General features: G+C 36.3%; 1 protein-coding gene across 8 annotated transcripts in view; it reads left to right on the plus strand.

The window, feature by feature from the left end:
• Window positions 1-641: 641 nt before the first annotated feature.
• The window catches only part of LOC149553163 (thylakoid lumenal P17.1 protein), a 109,114-nt gene continuing 88,996 nt past the window's right edge, over window positions 642-20,759 (plus strand). For 6 of the 8 annotated variants that reach the window (XR_016353395.1, XR_016353396.1, XM_089789846.1 and 3 more), the window contains exons 1-2: window positions 642-1,044; window positions 1,260-1,296. Coding sequence is in view for 4 of the 8 variants with exons in the window: in XM_089789846.1 (XP_089645972.1) it covers window positions 766-1,044; window positions 1,260-1,296 (316 nt within the window). In the remaining 4 variants the exon portion in view is untranslated. The remainder of the gene's footprint in view (window positions 1,045-1,259; window positions 1,297-20,759) is intronic. The other 2 variants (XR_016353397.1, XR_016353398.1) reach the window with 1 other exon arrangement.

Here is a 20,759-nt window from a genome sequence, read left to right on the forward strand (position 1 = left end):
ATGCTCACGTACATTTTAGGCCGCCACCATATTCACCACCTCACCACCTTATTTCATCATGTAAGTTCTTAAAATCTTCTATTGCCACTTCATTTTCTTTAAGTCCAATTGCCCAATTTGGTAGAATGTTAGCTTCCCTTGTCTTCTAATATGTGCAACCATAAATTATTCAAGTGAAAGACGACCTCTAATAATTAAGTCTATATAATTTTGAAGGTGCCATGCATGCATACTCCCTCTTGCAACTTCATTCACAATAATTTGTGAGTGACTTTCAACATGAACTTTTTTACACCAGGCTCCTTCGCCACTCTAGCTGCTCATTACGCCTACACCTGACAACATCAAAATTTAATTTCCACCAATCGTCCTCTAATGTTCGTTCAACCCCAACCTTTGAAAACAATAGAGTATACATCCTTACCCATTCACAAACTTACTACTTAAAAAATTTAATTAATAAATTATATTGTATGTAAAATAAATAATAATTTAACTTATATACATCCATAAAATGATTATCTAACTTATAAGTAAACTCAAAATAAAACCTCCAAACGTATTTTTGCCTTTTTTTGACCATAAGTATATAAAATATCTATAAATTTTAAAAATTAAAAAAATAATTTGAAAAGTTTTCTGGTTATCTAAAGGGGCCAAACGAAAAACTCGTAAATCCTATTTCAGCGAACGCTAATTGCAATAGCATATTTTATATCCGAGTGATAGCTGAACCAACGGCATAGATTTTCAGTTCATTTTAACATGGCAATATCCCTTTTCGCCTGCAGGCTTAATTCACATTCTCAGTCAAATCCTCTATTCATTTCTCTACCTCCCAACAATTCTGTCAAACAAGCCCTGTATAAACGTAATCATGTATCACGCAGTACTAGTAGAAGAAACTTGCGGTGTCAAGCAAGATTTATTGATCCTTCAAATATATTATTTGTTGACATATACAAGCCACCAAATTTGCAGACTTTTATAATAGCCTCAAGCGTTTTGACTGGAATTTTGTTGTCTCTGTACTTTGGTCTGAAGGTAAGCAACACCCATATTTTGGAAACACTTTTAGCCAAATGTAGGTGGGAATGGTATGCTTTTGTAGTATATTCTCAGAAATTTTAGTAGGTTAAGAAAAACTTAGTGTGGATTATTGATATGTTTTTATTTTTTTTCTAGTAGTGGTAGCTTTTATTAAATTCTGGATATGGAGTGTGTGTAAAGAGTAATTATGAATAATTTACAATGTACAGGGCGACCCTGTTCGCTGTGAAAGGTGTGCAGGAAATGGTTAGAATTCTCTTTCCCACGCCTTTGTGTAAATGCATGAAATCACACTGAAATTATAAATGGACATTAATAATTTCTTCGCGTTTGCTTAAAAAACTTTCGTCCTGTTCAAATGCTTGACATTTTTAAGTCTGAAACACAAACACCATGATGAGTGGAAGAGAAATATTGTTGAAGTTTATGATTTTTAAGCTTGGTAGGCGATGCCTTTAACAGTGATCACGCTCAAGTTGTGGGTTGTCTTCTCAGCGTGGGATACTTTAATAACTTGGGATGCACCAGTTTGTGGGCATGGCTCAAGCTTGAATATATGGCATAATTACTTTTGTCAAAATGCTTCAAATGTACCTCAATAATCATTGCATGAGAAACTAGTTGCCTGCCCATACGCACCCTTCTGAATTACCCCTCAATAGAATTATGTCAGAACCCCTGGACTTGTAATCAATACGTTATTTTTCATTCTAGCACGGTGTGGCCTTTTTGGTGCTTTTAAGGGTTTTAATGATTGAATGTGGTCGGGACGCCTTTGATTTTTGTGACTGGAAAAGGGGACACCGACAATGTCTTCAACTATCAGGAGACTTCATGCTCTAGCATTGATTATTTGCTATTATCTTTCGGACCTAATTAAGGCTCATTAGCAATCAAGAGTTTTCAATGAGGGGAAACAACCTATTGCTTCGTAGGGTCAGGAATTACCACATGCTTCCAGTGATTGATAGATGTGCCATGTAAACTATCATTTGTTCACTTTGTTCACAGCTTCCTATTTCTATTTTTAAAAATTTCTTCACAAATGCATAATGTTTGACATATTTCTTTCTTGTATATCTACCTAGCTATTACACACTTTGATTTGTAATGCAATATGATATAAATTGGAATTGGAATAATGTTATTATTCAGAACTGGTACGAGTCAACCTATAGGAGTGGAGTGCATTTCCTGGAATAATGGCCATAAAATATCTGCAGGAATGGTAACTGGAAAGTTCTTTGCTCTGGAAAAAGATATCAAGACTTATTTCTATGTTTTACTAGCCACTTGATTTTCCAGCGTTTGATTTTATACAATGAGAAACATTTGAGATCTTACTTTGTAGTGTCATTTCCGGGCCTAGCTGGACTTAATGTGACCTAGCATGTAATATTGATTCCCTCAAGAAATCAGCAATGCATGACATTCTGCAGAAAACTAATGCAAGTCATGCGATTAAACATTGGGCATCACACCTGTATAATGTTAGCTTTGGTTACACCTCTAGAAAGAAAGGCTCACATTTACTCATAAGAAGATCAGATACCTTCTCTATATATTATATACTTTAACTGAGCAGGTGAGAGATGACACCTTGAGCATATCGTCCTTGCATTGGTTTGTGTCCTGCTTTGAGTTCTGGAACTTTTTGACTATATTTTCCTCCCTTTCTGCTTTATGTCCCATTATTAAATGTTGAAGCTACATATTCAATTTTCTGCCCTTGCTAGATGAGTTGAATCCTGCTTTGCATACGCCTCATTCTCCATTTTCAATCTACTCATGATGACTGTATGGAACATTCACAGAATTCAATTTTCAGATAAGATCTATCTTCTTGTGTTTGCATTGATCCCCAATGATATTTTCTGTATGTCAATGAAACTATGATTATGTATATTATGCATACACTCTTATTGTTCTTTCTATGCATCAGTACAATGTCTACTTCCCTCTAAAAAAAATGGTTTCCTGAAATCAGAAGTAGAATTCCAATTCAGCAGATGATCCGCTAACTATGGACTAAATGTGTGATGAATGGAAATTGATATGTTGATATGGAAAATAACAAGAGTGGAATTGGTTTGGTAACTAAGATTTGTTTGATTAAATAAATACACGAATTAATAATAGAGATGACAATGCTTCCCAGACACAGGAGTGAAATATATCTTTCTTTACATGTAAAATTACTATCGAAGATGACCAGCAATGTTCAGCCATGGATAAAAGTTGATCTGACTAGATCACACTCATTCTTTGATGATACACAATCTATTTAAGGGACATGATGGTTGCCAAGAGTACATTCATTTCACCTATCAAATGCATGTGAGAAAGGTAGTTAGTTGAAGCAACAACATGGCACATTATCATTCAATAGAAAACACAGTGCATACATTTATCATAAACACTAATACATACATTCTACAATTTTTCCAATCACAATACATAATGTCTACCATATCTCATAAAACGAGAAATCATCATTATAATTAAATACAAAGATTGTAAGCATGACTTATTAATTGCAATTGATTATCTCAACACAATTTTTGTTAACATAGAGATATAGTTCATTTATAAAGGACAAGTAATTAATGTAGTATGTAACCAACTATTGAAAGAATTACAATCAAAACTTTGTGTTCAAAATCAGTGTCATTTGTCAAAGAGCATCTAGATATTAGGAGTGTGATTATGGTTGTAAAATGGTTGGGCCTTACACATGATAATTAGGCAATTGAAAATATTTGGAAAACCATGGGAGAGCATATATTACCAGCAATTGGATAGTTTAAATGTCTAATATGGTATGGTACATAGAAAATCCAGGGATACATGGGAACACATCTGTAGGGATTTTCTGCAGGGATACATGGGAACACATCCGTAGGGATTTTCTGGCTGTCCCCATAATCTTCTTATTCTGGAGACATTGGGATGCATTAGAAATATTCTTGGGCCATTATTGATATCCTTTATAGGTTTGGAAATGATAATCAGTCATACAGATATGCCTAAGTGTTAGGTCCCTCCCTTCTCGATTGTTTAAGGGATTCTTATGGCCTTGAAACAATGTTTTTTAATGCTGATTTTAATAAAAAACAGTGTTTTTTTGGATAAGCAAAAGAAAGCTTTAGGGGCTGCACCTGTCATATAAAGATATCAAAATATTACATTTATAATATGTCTTTTCAGACTAGGGCTAGCCAAGCACCAAAATCCCCAGAGACTAAACAGCTAAGAACCCCAGAACACCTGACTATTGACAGTATCTTCACTATAGGAGATATATATGCCATTGTATGACTCCTAAAACAAAAAGGAGTTCCCAAATCAATAGCCCTGTACCCCTACAAATATTTTACATTAACAAGATCCAGTAGCAAAATGAAGCAATAATATAAATCTATTTAAAATTTACAGAAACCCCAACACATTCCAGACCATGTGAAAAGACACTTTCTTTTGCTATTTACCTGAGAGGAGCCAAGCCTTTTATGCACACCCTGGAATGCAATTTGCGTGTTCTTCAAGTGACACAAGCTGTAATTTGTGTGATACCCTTTGGGCCATCAAATGCTCCAGCCACCTCACAGTCTTGCATGAATCATGTATTTAATAAACAATTGCTGAAATTCGTGATGGTTTTCTTTGATGATATCTTAGTATATAGCAAGGCGTGGGAGGAGCATCTTTGACACCTTGATGAAGTGTTATCTTAGCAGCTAATTCCCTTTTCATGAAAGCCTGTGAGTTTGGTGTGAATGAGCTATTGTATTTGGGATATGGTATTGGAAATGGTGAAGGCACATAGGGAGAAGATTCAAACTATACTTGATTTGCCACCACCATAGAACGTGTCAAAATTGAGGGGCTTCACTGGTCTATGCACATACTATAGACAATAGGGGTTTCTTTATTAACTGCCCCATTAACAGATTCGGCTAAGAAATTGCATTCGTTTGGACAAATGGGACTCATAAAATCATGGACCACCTTAAGAAGGTAATGAGTACTTCTCCTGTGTTGGCTTTACTGGGTTTCTTTAAACCTTTTGTTCTTGAGTGTGATGCATTTGGTATTGGTATTGGTGTTGTTTTGATGCAAGAGAAGCATCCCATTGGTAATAAGAGCCAAAAATTGAAGGAAGGAGAAAAGAAGTTCTCTATATATGATAAGGGAGTTGTTGGCAATCATGCACACACTTGAAAATTTTCACTAATAGCTTGTGGGCATTTTCAGCGAGGGCTGATCATATTGCCTCAAGTATTTCATGGAACATAAAGGATTGATTGAGAGACAACAACATTGGATAAATAAGGTACGAGGGTATGATTTTGAGATTGAATTTAACGAAGGGAAAAATATTTTTTGTTGCTTATACATTTGTAGAAATCCTACATTTCACTCACATTTCGAAACATCATATACTAGTGGAATACTTAAAGAATTAGTATGCTTGTGATATTTTAGATGGTAAATTGATGATGAAACATATAAGCTGTTTTTTTTATTGGTAATATTTCGCTTTTAACTAGAGCTATGAACCAATGAACCCACAATCTGGGGGGACCTCATCCTCGAAACCAACACTCATGACTTGCGAGCATAGGAACCCATCGGGGACACCAAGCCTGATGGACACAACTAACACATTTACCGTGGGTCTGACACAAGGTCCGTGAGCACTTCTAGCCCAACGACGATCTTGAGAGCTGATCATCGTTGTTTCCATCTTCATCGGCCTGAACACCGGTCAACATGAACACCATCTAGTTGACGTCAACCCCGCATACCTCCCTGCCGCCTTATCTCTCCACTCTAGCGACCACCTTATGTTGCCCTTCAGCCACGACGATGCACACCTCCACCACAAATGGATCCTGTAATACCCCAAAATTGGCATCCTAAACCATTTTGGTGCATTGGTCTCAAAACACCCATCTCTCAATCAACAAAGTCCTAATTTACTAGGCATTTCTGATCCTAATTGACTCTGCTTGATCTAAGTATCAATTGCAGAAAACCCTAAGTCTGCAATATTCTCACACTTTATTTAATCCACAATTATTGAATTAATTTGGCTAATAAACCCTTTTAATCGAATTAATTTAATTAAAGGTCCTAGTGCATTTAATTAAATTAAATCACCCCTTTTAGCTAAATACGCATGAAAAATGAATTAAATATATTTGATTAAAAAATCTCCTCATTTCAATTAATGAATTTAATTATTCAATTCATTGAGAATATTCAAATATGAGATCATATTTAATTAATTCTTCAAATATTCTTCTAAAATCTCCTTTTCAGTTCAGAAATAGAAATATTGAGTGAACTCAAATCAGAAAAGGAAACAGAATAAGTTAGCTGCCTTATCCACTTCAAAAGTAAACAATTAACTCCTCACACGGAAACTTCATTTTGAATTGAATTCTCATTTGATCTCAACAGTTTATTCGATTCAAACTCTACCATTGATCTGTTCTGGGTTCTTCTATATATTGAGAACTTCTATTTCTCATTCAGGAGGATGCATTTTATGAGTAACGGAACTCTGCCAATTTGAGCATTCACTACTCTCGCATTCATCAAGCTTTCATTGCATTTTGCTTATAGTACTTTCATTTAGCTTAAATTGCAATCATGTTTAGCTTAGTTATTCTTTCTTTCTTAGCTTAAATATGTATTTCATATAGCTTAAATCTCATCTACTTTGCATAGAAAACTCATAAAAATCTAGATTAATCTTGCACTCATTCTAGTTAAATCCTTCATTCACTAAACTCTCGATTTTGAGAGCACACATTCAAACCTCAATGAAATAGAAGGCAATAGGTCGACATGATTGGGTCTTTTGGGATGAACAATCTGATGTTCATTCTCGGATGAATGCATTGTAGGACTATGTTGAAGTGTGTTGCTGAGCACTGAAGCCACATTTAACACATACATTTTTGGCACCCACTGTGGGGCAAAAAAATCAATTTTTTGGCCTCATTTTTATTAATTTTCGTCAATCTACTTTTAATATCTATACACTGCATTGAAATCTCGCCTGGGAAGTTCTTTCCTCATGTGAGTTTTTTGGTTACTCGCACAACAGTTTGTTTTGTCTTGTGCGATAGAATATTGGCTCGCTTGAGGTTTTCATAATCTCGTGCCAGACCATATCGTGTCTTGCATGGGAGATAATTTGCTCTCCTAGAAGCAACAAAATCTCACCCAAAATTCAGCATTAGTGCCCTGATTTCCTTGATTTGCATTTGGAATTTTGGTGGTTTTGGTATCTTCTGATCATTCTAATTTGAGTTGTCTGTGTGATTTATTTGGTTTTCTGAAACAACTCAAAATTGTCTTCAGGACGCATGACAAAGATCCCTCTAAAATATATACAAGACTTACTGACGGTTTGATTGCAAGAAGATTGGCAAACAAAAACACCAATACACCGATACACATGAATATGAGGATGACGAAGAAATACCCCCAAAGGACATAGAACAATGTTGAGTAGACAAAAACTTTAGGAAAATGATGGAAATCCTTATGAAGAAAGAAAAGGAGAAGTACTTCCTTAAATTGGCTAAAGAAGGAGCCAAGCTACCCTAAACTATGATTTGGAAGCCATTGTCATCAAAGAGGAAGAGACTAAAATGTTTAAACTTCACAAAAAAATTCAAGCCATGCAGGAACAGTTTCTCCAAATGATGAACTACCTAAATACAACAAATACTTAGGCACTTTTGACCCCCAAGATCACTTGAGGGAGTTCGGTGCCCTGTTCGTGGAGTTCATGCATGATCAAACATACCTTATGCTCTTGTTTCCATGTAGTTTGTGTGGACATGCCATGGAGTGGTTTTCAAGGTTACCCCACTGGAATCAAAACCTTCGATGAAATTGCAAACATGTTTATCCAACACTATTTTCACAACGTACAACATCCAGTTAACATAAGAGATCTTTGCAACCTCAAACAACGAACAAGAGAGCCATTCTCGAATTTTCTCCAAAGATGGCGACAATTGTACACTAATACTCCCGTAAGATACTTGAAAATGTGAAACTTGACATATTCATGGACAACCTTCTACCTGACTTTGGTTATAAAGTACAACTTTGAGGACCCACTATGTTCGATTGACATCATCAAATGGGGTGTCCATATAGAAGAATTCATGTTCAAGAAAGGTGAGTCGACCCTACAAAAAGGCAACAAACAAGAGTCTAACTTGAGCAAAGATAAACCCAAATACATCAACAAGAATTGTGATGTTGTGAATGATGGAGTGGTGGACACTGTGACTCCGAAACCTCCTAAAGCTGTCTTCAATCTTACAAACAACATGGAAGTAGTGAAAGCCACTGAAAAGGCTGCTACAAACACTAGACCATCTGGAAACAACTCTAGAGACAGATCTCTTAGAGCCAAGTGCAACTACACACCTTTGGGTGAACCTCTTGAAGTGGTCTACAACACACTTCTTCAAAATCAGCTTATTAGTCCTTTGAACAATTCTCGTCCATATGATCCACAACCGATACCTAAATGGTGGAACGAATTTGAATACTGTGAATACCACCAAAACAAAGGTCATAAAACAAACAACTGCATCGGACTAAGACACAAGATTCAGGACCTAATTGATGACAGTGATGTAGTTGTGGGAGGACATAACAAAACTCAGATCATAAAGCATTCAAGGAACCATTCCCTTTGTATGAAAAAGGAGAAACATCTGAACCGAAAAACAATACCAAGGTCAACTATACATATGCCAGTGATGACAATGTGATCAATATGGTTGAACCTATGGAATGTGAATACTGTCATGTTATCGCAATCAAAGGGAAAAGTGTCAGTACAAAACCTAAGACTCCATTTGTCCTTAAAGGAGCTGCATATCCTGAATCTGATCAAGGACAATCCCAATTTTCTGCAAATGTTGTCACATGATCCCGTGCCAAAATAGTGCTCAAAGGCCCTATGCCTTCTGCATATGAGCCTGAACAAACTAAAGACAAAATTGCTGCTGGTACGACCAACGAGAACACAAAATTAGTGACATCCTCGAATACCGCCAACTACAACATTCTAGAACAATTGCAAAGAACTAATGCTTAGATAACCATCTTCGAACTACTGAAAATGCATCTATCGTGTGCTAATAGGTAATGGTGCTGGTCTTAACATCTATTCTACTAGTTTGCTTACTCAACTGGGCTATGATGAGGAGTCCATTGATCCTTGCAGGAAAATCACAATAAATGCATATGACAAGGAAGAAAGAAAATGCAAGGGTCTTGTTGTTCTGCCTATCAGAGTGGGACCTATAGAGAGATATCGTATGTCAGGTTCTTGACATATCTTTGGCATACAACATACTACTGGTTAGGCCTTGGATTCATGAGATGCAGGCAGTTCCTTCCACTTTACCACCAATGCATAAAGTTCCTATTTCAAGGGGCGGAAGTGACAATACTTGCCAATGTCAGCTACACCTGCAACAATCTCAATAAGGTTGTTGATATCTGTGTCCCAACCAATCAAGAGTCTACTAAAAACCATGTCAACAAATTGAAGGACATGGAAAAGTCTCTCAAATTGACAGATACTGGTATGGGAGAGTATAAAATAGAACCAGTACAATCTCTGACATCTCTCCCATTGTCTCCTTGTCACTATGGGAGACCTTCTAAAGAGAAGAAACCCTTTGTTGTACAACCCAAGACTATCTATGATGACACTTTTGTACAGTCCACCGTGTCTCTAGAAGATGAGGACGAGAACAGAGCCATCTTTGCTTGGCTATATAGAGGAGAGGACATGGCTGATACCACAACTCAAACTTGTGAAATGACTCCTGAAAAGTATGGACAAGGCCTCAAGCTAATGAAATGGTTTGGCTATAAGGGAAACGGTCCTATAGGGCGAAATAACAAAGGCCCCATCGATCCGAACCAGCCAACTTATCTCTCCAGCCTAGCGACCACCTTATATCTCCCTTCAGTCACAATGATGCACACCTCCAACACGAACAGAACCACCATGGCACGGTCCCCTTTTTTGCATGCGGAGGCTTTTGAACATGAGACACTATATCAACATGACTTGCAACGACAATGACTTTGCCATTTCACTGTGGGGTCAACCCCGAAACATATAAGGTGTTGAATGACATTATGTATTATAATTTATAAGGATAGAGTCTACTTAGTTCCCAAAATTAAGATAAGACATATGATTTTTATCTCTGTTCATAACAATCAGCTTGCTGGTCACCCCTGGCTACTTAAGACCTACAGATACATCCATGAAAGATTTTCATGGAAAGGTATGAAGGATGATGTTCTTAAACATTTGAGGGAGTGCATAGAATGCAACAAACAAGGCTGAAGTTTCTTTTTCCAGCAAGACTGCTACAATCACTTCCTATCTCCAATCACAAGTGGTAACAAATATTGGTGGATTTCATTATGGGGCTGCCTAAGGGGAATGGTAAGGACTGTTTTTTTTTTGTGGTAGACTACTTCCAAAATATGCTCATTTTATGCCAATGTCTTTCAAATTTAAAGCATCACAAGTTGCTGGTCTGTTTCTTGAGCAAGTTTTCGGACTTCATGGAGAGCCAAAGAGGAATAAGTGACAGAGATCACATATTTATCAGTATTTTTTGGCAAGAATGGATGAAGATTTCTGGAATGGAACTTGATCTCAGTAATAGTTGTCACCCTGAAATAGATGGTCAAATTGAAATTGGCTTGAAGGCTACTTGAGGAGCTATGCTTCTAGACAACAAAAAGAATAGGCAAAGTGGTTACATTTGGCAGAATTTTGTTACAACGCTGCCTATCACATGAGCATTGGCATGGTTCCTTTCCAAGCTTTGTATCTTTATGAAGTTTCTACATTTGTGGACTTGGTTTTTTATGATTCTAGAGCTCCAAAAGCTCTTGAATGGGCTAAAGAAAACCAAGATATCCTCAAAGCACTCAGAGAATATTCAAATTGCATAGGAACAACAAAAGAAATTGGCTGATCACCATCAAGATAGAGGTCTTTTGAGGTGGTAGACATGGTATTTGTGTATCTTCAATCTTATAGACAATATTCATTGAAAGTATGTCGAGAAGAAAAGCTTAAACTAAGGTTTTTGGGCCTTTGAGGGTGACTAAGAGAATTGGCAAAGTAGCATATGAATTGACAAGCAAGATTCACAATGTATTTCATGTGTTATGCCTCAAAAGGGTCCTCAGACAGCATGTGATCTCTTCAACAGAATAGCCTCCCATGGATGAAGAAGGCAAGTTGATACTTATTCTAGAAACAATTTTATAAATAAGGGAGAAAAGGTTGAGGATTAAAGTAATTTCTGAATACCCCATCAAGTGGAAAAACTTGCCTTTGGAAGATGTGGCTTGGGAAGGAGAGGAGATCCTTAAGCATCCTAGTCTACAAATCTCGAGGTCAAGCATTCTTTGGGTGTGGAGGACTGTAATATCCTAAACTCAAATCATGAGAACTAGCAGCATGTTGACTGTCTTTTCCTCGGATTACCCAAGAGTAAGAGGATTAGAGCATCATTGGGTAAATATTGGAGTCTTTGGCTTGTTCCCAATTCCAATCTTAAGTTGTGTACATGTTCTTCTATGCAACTTAAATAATTTTAAGTTATGGGCACATTTTTGTAGGCAACAAAAGTGACTTACGCCAAAGGACTAAAGTTGCCCCTCTTTTATGTACTTCAAGTGATTTTAAAATGAATATGACAAAAAGGAAAGGGGATTGAATTTTCAAAGAGTAGTGGCTCATTTTTTAGGGTTTCAATAAGGAGTGTTGGATTAAGAGGTGGAAAATCAAGCACTTAGATTAATTTATCTCTTTGAGAGCTATTATATAACTCTTCAGAATATTTTTAAAGCTCATTATATGACGAAGATACCTGTTTATTTCTGCAGCAATGTGGCTTGAGGATTGAACCTGTAAGTTTCCTAAATTTTGGTGAGACATATGGGCTCTCCATAGGCAGAAGAGTGTTTTGGTAGAAGAACTCCATTTGTGAAACTCTAGCACATTGTCATTTGTGGGCTATAAGTATTTATCAGATTTGGAGACCAAACTGCTGGAGAATCTCAATATTGAAGACTCAGCTCTAGAATCATCTACAGCAGCAAGCCATCAGTTTCTGAGCTCTCTTCGGATGGCATTTGAGGAGCCATAAAACAGACCTAGCGTTCTCCATTTTGGAAGCCTAGTGCCTTTGAGGGTTAGCTAGGGTTAGGGAATTACTTTAGGTATTTTACTATTTAGGTATTAAAAATCTGCATATTCATTTCTGTTTTATGTCAAAAAAGATAAGGGGAGTATTTGTGTTTATTACTGAAATTTGTAGTCAGTAGTAAAATGTTTTTGATTTTATTTTCCTAAGTTGAGAAATAATCTCAAAACTATATCTTGTAGCTCCAAAAATCAGATCTGAAATCTGATCAGAATTTTCGGTTTATCATGAATATTTATATGCAATTAAATTTGTAGATTTTTGTACCCTAGTTTGATATTAGTAGTGAAACCTTGAGTGTTGTGGTATATGTTGAAGTTTTAGTTCAAATAACATAGTAAAATGCCAAAATACACCACCATATTAAGTTCCAATTAAAAAACTATAATATCAATTGTAAACAATTAGCCATCACTTATCAAATTATCATATGGTTCATAAAAAAATCCTCCTCTACATGTTGTGGAAATTAGAAGAACTACAAATAGTGCCAATGGTGGTGGTGCTAACACTGGCATTGACTCTAGTATTGGCAATGGTAATAGCATTCTCAGCCTCATAATCACTATGTAGCTCTTGGTCATCATCAACTTCAAATGTGGCAAGCGGGAGACTGCATCATCCAAATCGACATGCTATGGATCAATTTCCCACTGATTTCCCCCCCTTGTTTGTAGGTATTTTCTGTGTGTGTGAGGAGCAACAAGTTTGAATGCACATAGACCTAGTCCTCCGCCTTTTTGGAGTTACACTATTGCATTTTATTGAGTGGGCGAAGGAGTTTGAGCTCCAATTCCTCTTAGATGAAGATGAACTAGAAACCTATTAAGATTTTCAATTATTAAATAAGAGAGTCAAGAGGTATGAATAAAATTAAAATATAATTTCTTCAACAAGAATCTTAAGAGTTAAGAATGAACTTGTGATAAAATTTTGTGGCAAGAGGTTGTAGGTGCTGGCATGATTCTCCATGGAAGTATCACCATCTATGAGAATCATGTCATAAATAGCTTCAAGGCCACAAGCATTTGTGCTTGCAAAACTCATGAATTCAACCCTCACCACAATTTCTATGTCATGGTGAAAGAGTTTGTGAAGGGCTGCCTTATACCCTTGAGCAACCTTAGGATCTCTATATGGAGCAACTCTTGTACTAGTAAGAGTTGCTAATTATAGTACTTGGAAGTTTGGAACAAAGAGTTTGTGAAGGGCTGCCTTATAGCCTTGAGCAACTTTAGGATCTCTATATGGGGCAACTCTTGTACTAGTAAGAGTTGCTAATTATAGTACTTGGGACTCAATCTGAAAGCAAGGATGCAAAGGAGTAGTCATTTTGTTTGCATGATGTACTCCAAGATGAGAGCACCATCCTGAATCAACTGTTTGATGAAGTGCATGTGGATCTCAATATGCTTAGTATGGTGATGCTCCACTAGGTTGCGGGAAGTGTGTATGGCTCAATGATTGTCACACCAAAGAATAGTGGGACTATTAGGTGGAAACCCAAACTCTATCATCAGCCAAGCTCACCATTAACATTTCTTTGAAGGATGTTTCATTGGGATCTTGCTCTTTTCCATTTATGATGACTTATATACTCTCAATCATTGAGTTACTTCCATTATATACCTCACCCAAGCAAGGCCTATCTATGTCTGTATGTCATATCATGTTCAATATAGGATAAGTGAAATATAGGAGGTACTCAATATGATCCCATCAAGAGTCATCTAGTATGATTGCCTTGATTTTTGCTGCCCTTGTAGTGCTAGATTGCCCTCATATGCTCCAATTAGGGCTGATTACCATTCTACATTTTGCCTCACAAACCTTGGGCTCAACAACCTATTTCAAAATCAAAATAATTAAAAATAAAAACTAAAATTAAAATTAAAAACTTAGAAGTTTAGTAAAGTAAAACATGTTTATTATGTAACCTACCTTCAACAAATCTAGTTTTTGAAATTGTTTAAATATGTCTCGTGACATATGATGGTTGGTGATGTACATTTGAATCTCATCAGCATTAGCATACACTTGTTTGATCTATCACCCTCTTGTTATTTTTTTGCAGTATTAGGTTTAGTAAGTGGACAACACAAGGTGTCCAAAAACGTGTGAATATTGCTCTTCAACCAACAACCCAACAACCATATAGGTTTTGGTGTTGTTTATTGCAACTTGAACAATATTTTGAGCGCCAACTTCCTCAATGGCTTGGCAAAGAATGTTAGCAATAAATAGACCATCCTTCTCTTGTTCTTCACAATCTATTGCTCTCAAAAATATTTCCCCTTTAGCTCCTTTAGGGGACACTACTATAGCATTGATCAACGGCCACTTCTTACATCTTGTCATCCATTAGATACAATGGACACCCCTTTTTTGATCCATGGTTCCTTGATGGGTTTTAAGACATCCTCTGCATGTTTCACTTCTTTGTCCAACCAAGAAGCATGCACCTTCTCGTAACCTAGGCCTTTGAACCCCTTTGGAGCCTCATTAGTTGGTCTCACCATTTCTTTCCAAAAAGGTAAGTGAACATGAAATGTCAATCCATTAGCATAGATCCATTTGGCTATGTCTTCCTTGACAATCTCTCTACTTCCATTGCAACATTTCAATGCCAAGAATTGCTTTGCTCTCTTATGTGATATTGGTTGTCCTTGAGGCATAGACGAGATTTGAAATTGATGGAGAGGCTTTATATCCTTTATTAGACTTTTGCAAAGGATGAAGACTTGTAGCTATTTTCCTTGTTGTTTCATCTGCATTTGCTTCCTTTTAAGTATATTGCACTACTTGCTCCTCTGCAAGAAGGCCTTTACCTTTTGGCTAGTCTATACAAGATTTAATGCTTTTTTGAGGAACAAAGCACAAATTTGTTCTCATTCAACTATATGAGTTGTTATATTGTTCTTTGCAATGATTGTAAATCCATGTGAAACCTCCTCTGCCCAGTAGTTGTAGAATTTCCACATATTTTCATAAAGGGGAGTGTAGGTTTGTTTAGAACAAGGCTTGGCTCCTAGAGCTAGAAGTAGTTTCCTTTCTTTAAATATCATGGATGTGCACAAAGCCACAAACCAAAATGGAAATATAAAACAAAACCAGAGAGTTCATTCCAATTTGTAAAAAATGTGAGGAAAAATAAAATAAAAACAAAAACCAACAAAAATATACTTTTGTTGAACTTTGTCTTCATTGTCTTTAGGAACAAATCAACGCTTGCAATTGCAAAGAAATAGCAAACGAATAAACTTCAAGCATGCAACATTTAGTGTTCAACTCTCATAGACCAATGACAAACTAAACATAATGTCTAGCAATGAAGAAAACTAGTTTAGTTTTTCATTCTATTGTGCAGAAATGGAATAAGTTTGACTTTTTCAATGTTTTTTAGTGTTCAAAATTAGGGTTGAGGGGTAATTTGTCCTTGTTAGGCAAAAAAACTATGATATAGTCAAAAAATAAAAAGTGGAAAAAAGTCTTGGGATTTGCTAGTAGATCCCCAAATTCTCTTTGGGTTCGTCCGAGTTTGAGAGGGCCAAACCTGCAGTTTGTGGGCTGGACTTTGTGCTAATCCATAGGGAATTGAGTAGGGACGTGGATTCGGTTCAAATTGGATTAGGACCTAGGAGATTCGATAGAAGGACTTGATAATGTAAGTTCTTTTAGTTCCCAATTTTGTGATGCATGCAATCTTTAGAAAAATAAAAAAGAATACTCTCATAGGGTAATTTGTAGCAAGGATTGTAATTTCTATTTGAAAGCAAGCTAATAAGATTAGTGAATACTACTTGGGTCCTTCATGGTATTAAATTGAATGCTATCTAGAGTTTAACCAAGTCAAAAAGATAATCATAGGACTGCCATTCTTTGACATGGCCCTTGCTATCTACATAAGTTAGTTTCAATTTCTCCACTTGGACTAGTGATTTTTTTGTGTCTAGCCACCAAGTCCTCAAGGTGCTAATTAGGGTTGAAAAATCTTGGTTTGCCTTTCGTTTGCTAGTTGTTTTTGAACCGTTCCAATTCCTTTGTAAGGAGGTGGTTTTTGTTGAAATGAGCAAGTTTATTCAAGTCAACCATGATTTAGGTTTTGCATGAAAATAAACTTCTTAAGACCTTAAAGATTGCTTTGATAAGAAGATTAGTGATATTCAACATGTGGAATGCGTATTTATACTAACCTTGCTAACACTTGTTTAGGTGTCTAGCCTTTGATCACAAAATCAAAAAATACTTCTTTAGGACCTTGAGAAGACCATTGATAAACATACTGGCAATATGTGGCTTTTGTAATGGGTATCACATATCGATCTTCTTAACACTTGTTTCATGTGTATATCCTTTGAACGCAAAGTTAGGGAATATCTTTGAGTCACCTAGAAGACCAAACCAAACCACCAAACCAAGAAGTGAAATGCCTCAAATGAAGAACGAAGACATTTAGATCACATTGGCAACCATAAATGTGGTCATAATGGGCCCAACAATTGCTCTACGTCTAGTGATGAAAGAAATAGCAAAGATGTGGGTTACAAATCCTCAACTCTCGCAATGCACCCTTGACTAACTGTTAATGACAAAGTAAGGCATGTGTGGCGACTTAGCCAGACCTTATTCATTCATTTGACAAACTCTTGAAGAAGTTTAGTAAGCCTTATTATACTAGAGGACCATTCCCTACAAGTATTTAATCCTCTACAAGCTTGATCATGCAAACCTTCTCTCCACTTGATAATACTACGCACTCTTGCAGCTCTTCTTCGGAGGTGGAAGAAGGTACATTGTTCTTGAAAATTGACATGTGATTTAGAGAGTTTTCTCTACAGAATTAGAGGTAGGTCACAGTTTTTTTTGGCTTTTCCAATGTTGGAATCCTAGAAAATGTCCTTAGACAACTTTTTCATGAATTGTGTTGATGTGATTTTTGTGTCCACTTCAATGTGCAGGATACGATACTAAGTATCCTATTCTCTCTTGAACAAGGAAACTTCAAATTGCTAAACAATGCAACAAATGTGTGATGAAATGAAGCAACCCAAGGTTTACAATGTGCACATGCAACTTTATGTTGGATATAGCTCAATTTAATGATGTGATATGTTGGTAATCATAGGGGTTCTAGACTTTATCAAGTCTTCTCCCACAAAGTAGCTAGAACTATATATCATTCACTTGTCTTCAAATAAATGACTAAAGGATTGAAGGGTTAGGGAATCTATTATATTCCTAATGATGCAGGAGCATCTTGCAAGAGAAAATTTATTTAAAAAAATAAAAAAATAAATCTGGAGGAGAGAGAAAGTGATGAAAATTAGAGGAAATAAATAAATAAATAAAAAGGGAAAAAGGAGAAAAAGAAAAAATGAGGAATTTCTATTTTCGAGGTGCATAGGTGGCATAAATAGAAAAATAAAATAAAAATGGTTGTCATTCCATTTATCGAGGTGTGTGGGTAGAATTCTAGAAAGTTATGGATATTGTAGAAAGTTGTGGATATTGTAGAAGGTTATGGAAGTTGTAGAAGGTTGTGGATATTGTGTAGATGGAATTCTAGAAGGTTGTGGATAAGTCATGTATTGGGTGGTAAGTGCCTATTTAAGCAAGGCATATGAGCATTTCTAATCAAGCTCGAGAAGTAGAAGCTGTGGAAGGTAAAGCTTTGGAAGGAAAGCTCAAGAAGTAGAAGCTAGAAGGCGTGAAAGCTCTAAAGGTGTAGCTCTTCAAGTAGAAGTTCTTGGTGAAGCTCTTGGTGTGAAGAATCTTATTTGGGATTTCTCTTATGTTGAAGAATTTGTAAACTTTTTTTTGGAAAAGTCATATCTATGATATCATCTTGTGGGTGTTGTAAGGATTTTCAAGTATAATAAAATTGCTTGTGAAGCATTTTTTATTTCTCTTGGTCTCCATATTGTTGCATTCTTGGTTGTGAGTTGGTAGGGTGGTGTGCTGCCTTCATCAAGTGGTATCAGAGCGTACCTTCATCACCTAAGGATGATGATATCAATAGATGATGCATAGGTGAGTGAATTCCATAACTAAGTTTTTCTTTTCCAAATGAAACTACAAAAAAATAATGCAATCTCCAAAGGTAACGTGAAGGATTTTCATATTGTAATCATTTGTTTGAATACCCTATAGTTGCGCAATCCAAATGAACATCCACACTTGAACTTAGTATTTAATCAAGTCTAGACTAACCTTACACTGCGATTTGCAATCAACAGGCAACAAAATGGGTACACAAACCATCATCTTCACATTTCTCTATTTTAATCAATGAACTTTAACTAAGCTCAAAAAAGTAGAAATTAGAAACCATGCAACATATTGAAACAACGCAAAAAGATCCACCATGTCTTCAATGAAAATTACATATTAGGCTCAACACAGTCTTGCCAACAATTTCTTGTCTCCTACTCTACTCTAATTGATTATCTAATCTTCTAACGATCCCTTCCTTTACAAATGATAAGGTTAGGCCTTTTATAAACCTCCTAATCACAATAAAGGGCCTAGATTGATTTGAACTAATGACCAAGATAATTCAAGGGAAACCATATTAGGCTTAGTCACAAACGCTGCTTACAAATATTAAACATCATTTAGATGAGAAAATTACATTGCTTTGGAATACACATCCATTTGAGATGGACCAATAAGAAAATTCATTGTAGTAATACATTAAATGCTTTCCACATGTCCATTGTGAATTTGATTGGTTGAAGATGAATGGCCACCACCTTCAACATTCATATTTTGCAATCTTTGTTTCAAGTTTACTTTATCATCATAAACAAGTCTCTGCATTTCTATCAATATCTCTTGATACTTGACATATTCAAGCCTTCAATTGAATGCGATGGCTCACATTTCCAAATTGCTCCATCTTTGTAAATTTTGTTCATCCACATTATTTTGGAAATCTTTTTGAATGGTTCTTGAACATGCTCTTGTCTTGAAATCTTGACCTTGGTCCATCATAGTGCCTTCAACTTGTCTCATGTTGTTGGGTACTTGCAAAGGAAATTTAAGATTATGATAAATTCTTCATTTATAGAACTTGCTCATTCTCCCCGCTCTTTGAATTCCTCATGGTGTAAATCTTGAACTTGTCCTTGTATCACTACTTGAATTTTCCTTGAATCTTCTAGAATCCTTCCTGATGTATTGATCTCTTTTTGGATTGGTGATGAATCTACCATGTTGTATTGCATTGTTGAAGTTTATAGAAGGCCTCTAACAAGTCTTCTTCATTTGAATTGGATTTCACATGTTGTAGATCTTGTCCTTCCTTTCGTCGGTCATCATCATCCCATCAATATTATCATCCTGAAAAAAACAAGAAAGAAAACATGTTGGATCAAAGTTATGAAAAGGTAATAAGAATTTTACAATATAATCTCTCTACCTCAGATCACTTCTACAATGAGAGCTCCTCGGTATGCTTCCGTGACCTTCAACCATCCTGCATGCATCTTGATCTGCTTCTCCCATGATGGAGTTTGCATTTGGCAGGATCTTTTCGGCTGTGTGCCCCTCCTTGTGTCCTTGTCAATTGCTTGATCAATTGTCCTTTTTGCTCCTGACACCGTGCGATCGTCTTCCTTGCTTGTTTGCAAGCCTACCTTACCTTGCCAGCATGCTTGATTTGCGACCCTCCTTTTGTGGCCGCCGTACATTCCTACCTCGTGCTAGCGTGAGTGCTGTTATGTTGCTTGTTTTCTTGTGTGCTTACATCACCTTTCCTGCGACAATGACACACACCCAGGGCTGCTGTGGTGATTTTGTTTTCCTTGCACATATCCTGCATCATGTGTTCTTTCATTTGCCACTGTAAAATTTGATGGAGCCTAAATTTTTGGCCTCCATTTATGAAATGCTATTGGAGATAGAAATATAATCATAGATGTCAAAAGCCAAGGATAACATGGAACGAAGCTTCAATGAGTTCAATAAGATGGGTGAACACAAATCTGGAATTGATGTTGTTACTGATAACATATGAATTCCCAGGACATAGAAATCTCTGATCCAGTAAATCCACGAGATATTGTTGCAGATATGGAAAGTTGTTCATGTGCCTTTGATCAGTTTGGCAAACGGACTTTTGCAAATGATATTGCTATGCAAAGTGAGAACTTTTCTTGTTGTTAAGAATAGTTCAGTTCTCCACAACTAGATACTCTTAATTCCGAAAAATTAAGTAGTAGCATAAATGTCCTTTTAACTTGCACAGCTGACAGTTATAGTGCAATAGCAACACATGTTTCTTTGATGGACCTAGCGTTTGAAGTGTCCAATATAAGTTGCTACCTACAGGATGCTTCTCCTAATCGAGAAAAAAATGTAAATCTAGAATAATCATTGAAGGAATAAGATATGAGTGTATTAGTTACTTGCAAA

The sequence above is a fragment of the Cupressus sempervirens genome, chromosome 6 (assembly GCF_028749045.1).
Source record: "Cupressus sempervirens isolate cs-2001-9-10 chromosome 6, ASM2874904v1, whole genome shotgun sequence".
Taxonomy (NCBI): domain Eukaryota; kingdom Viridiplantae; phylum Streptophyta; class Pinopsida; order Cupressales; family Cupressaceae; genus Cupressus; species Cupressus sempervirens.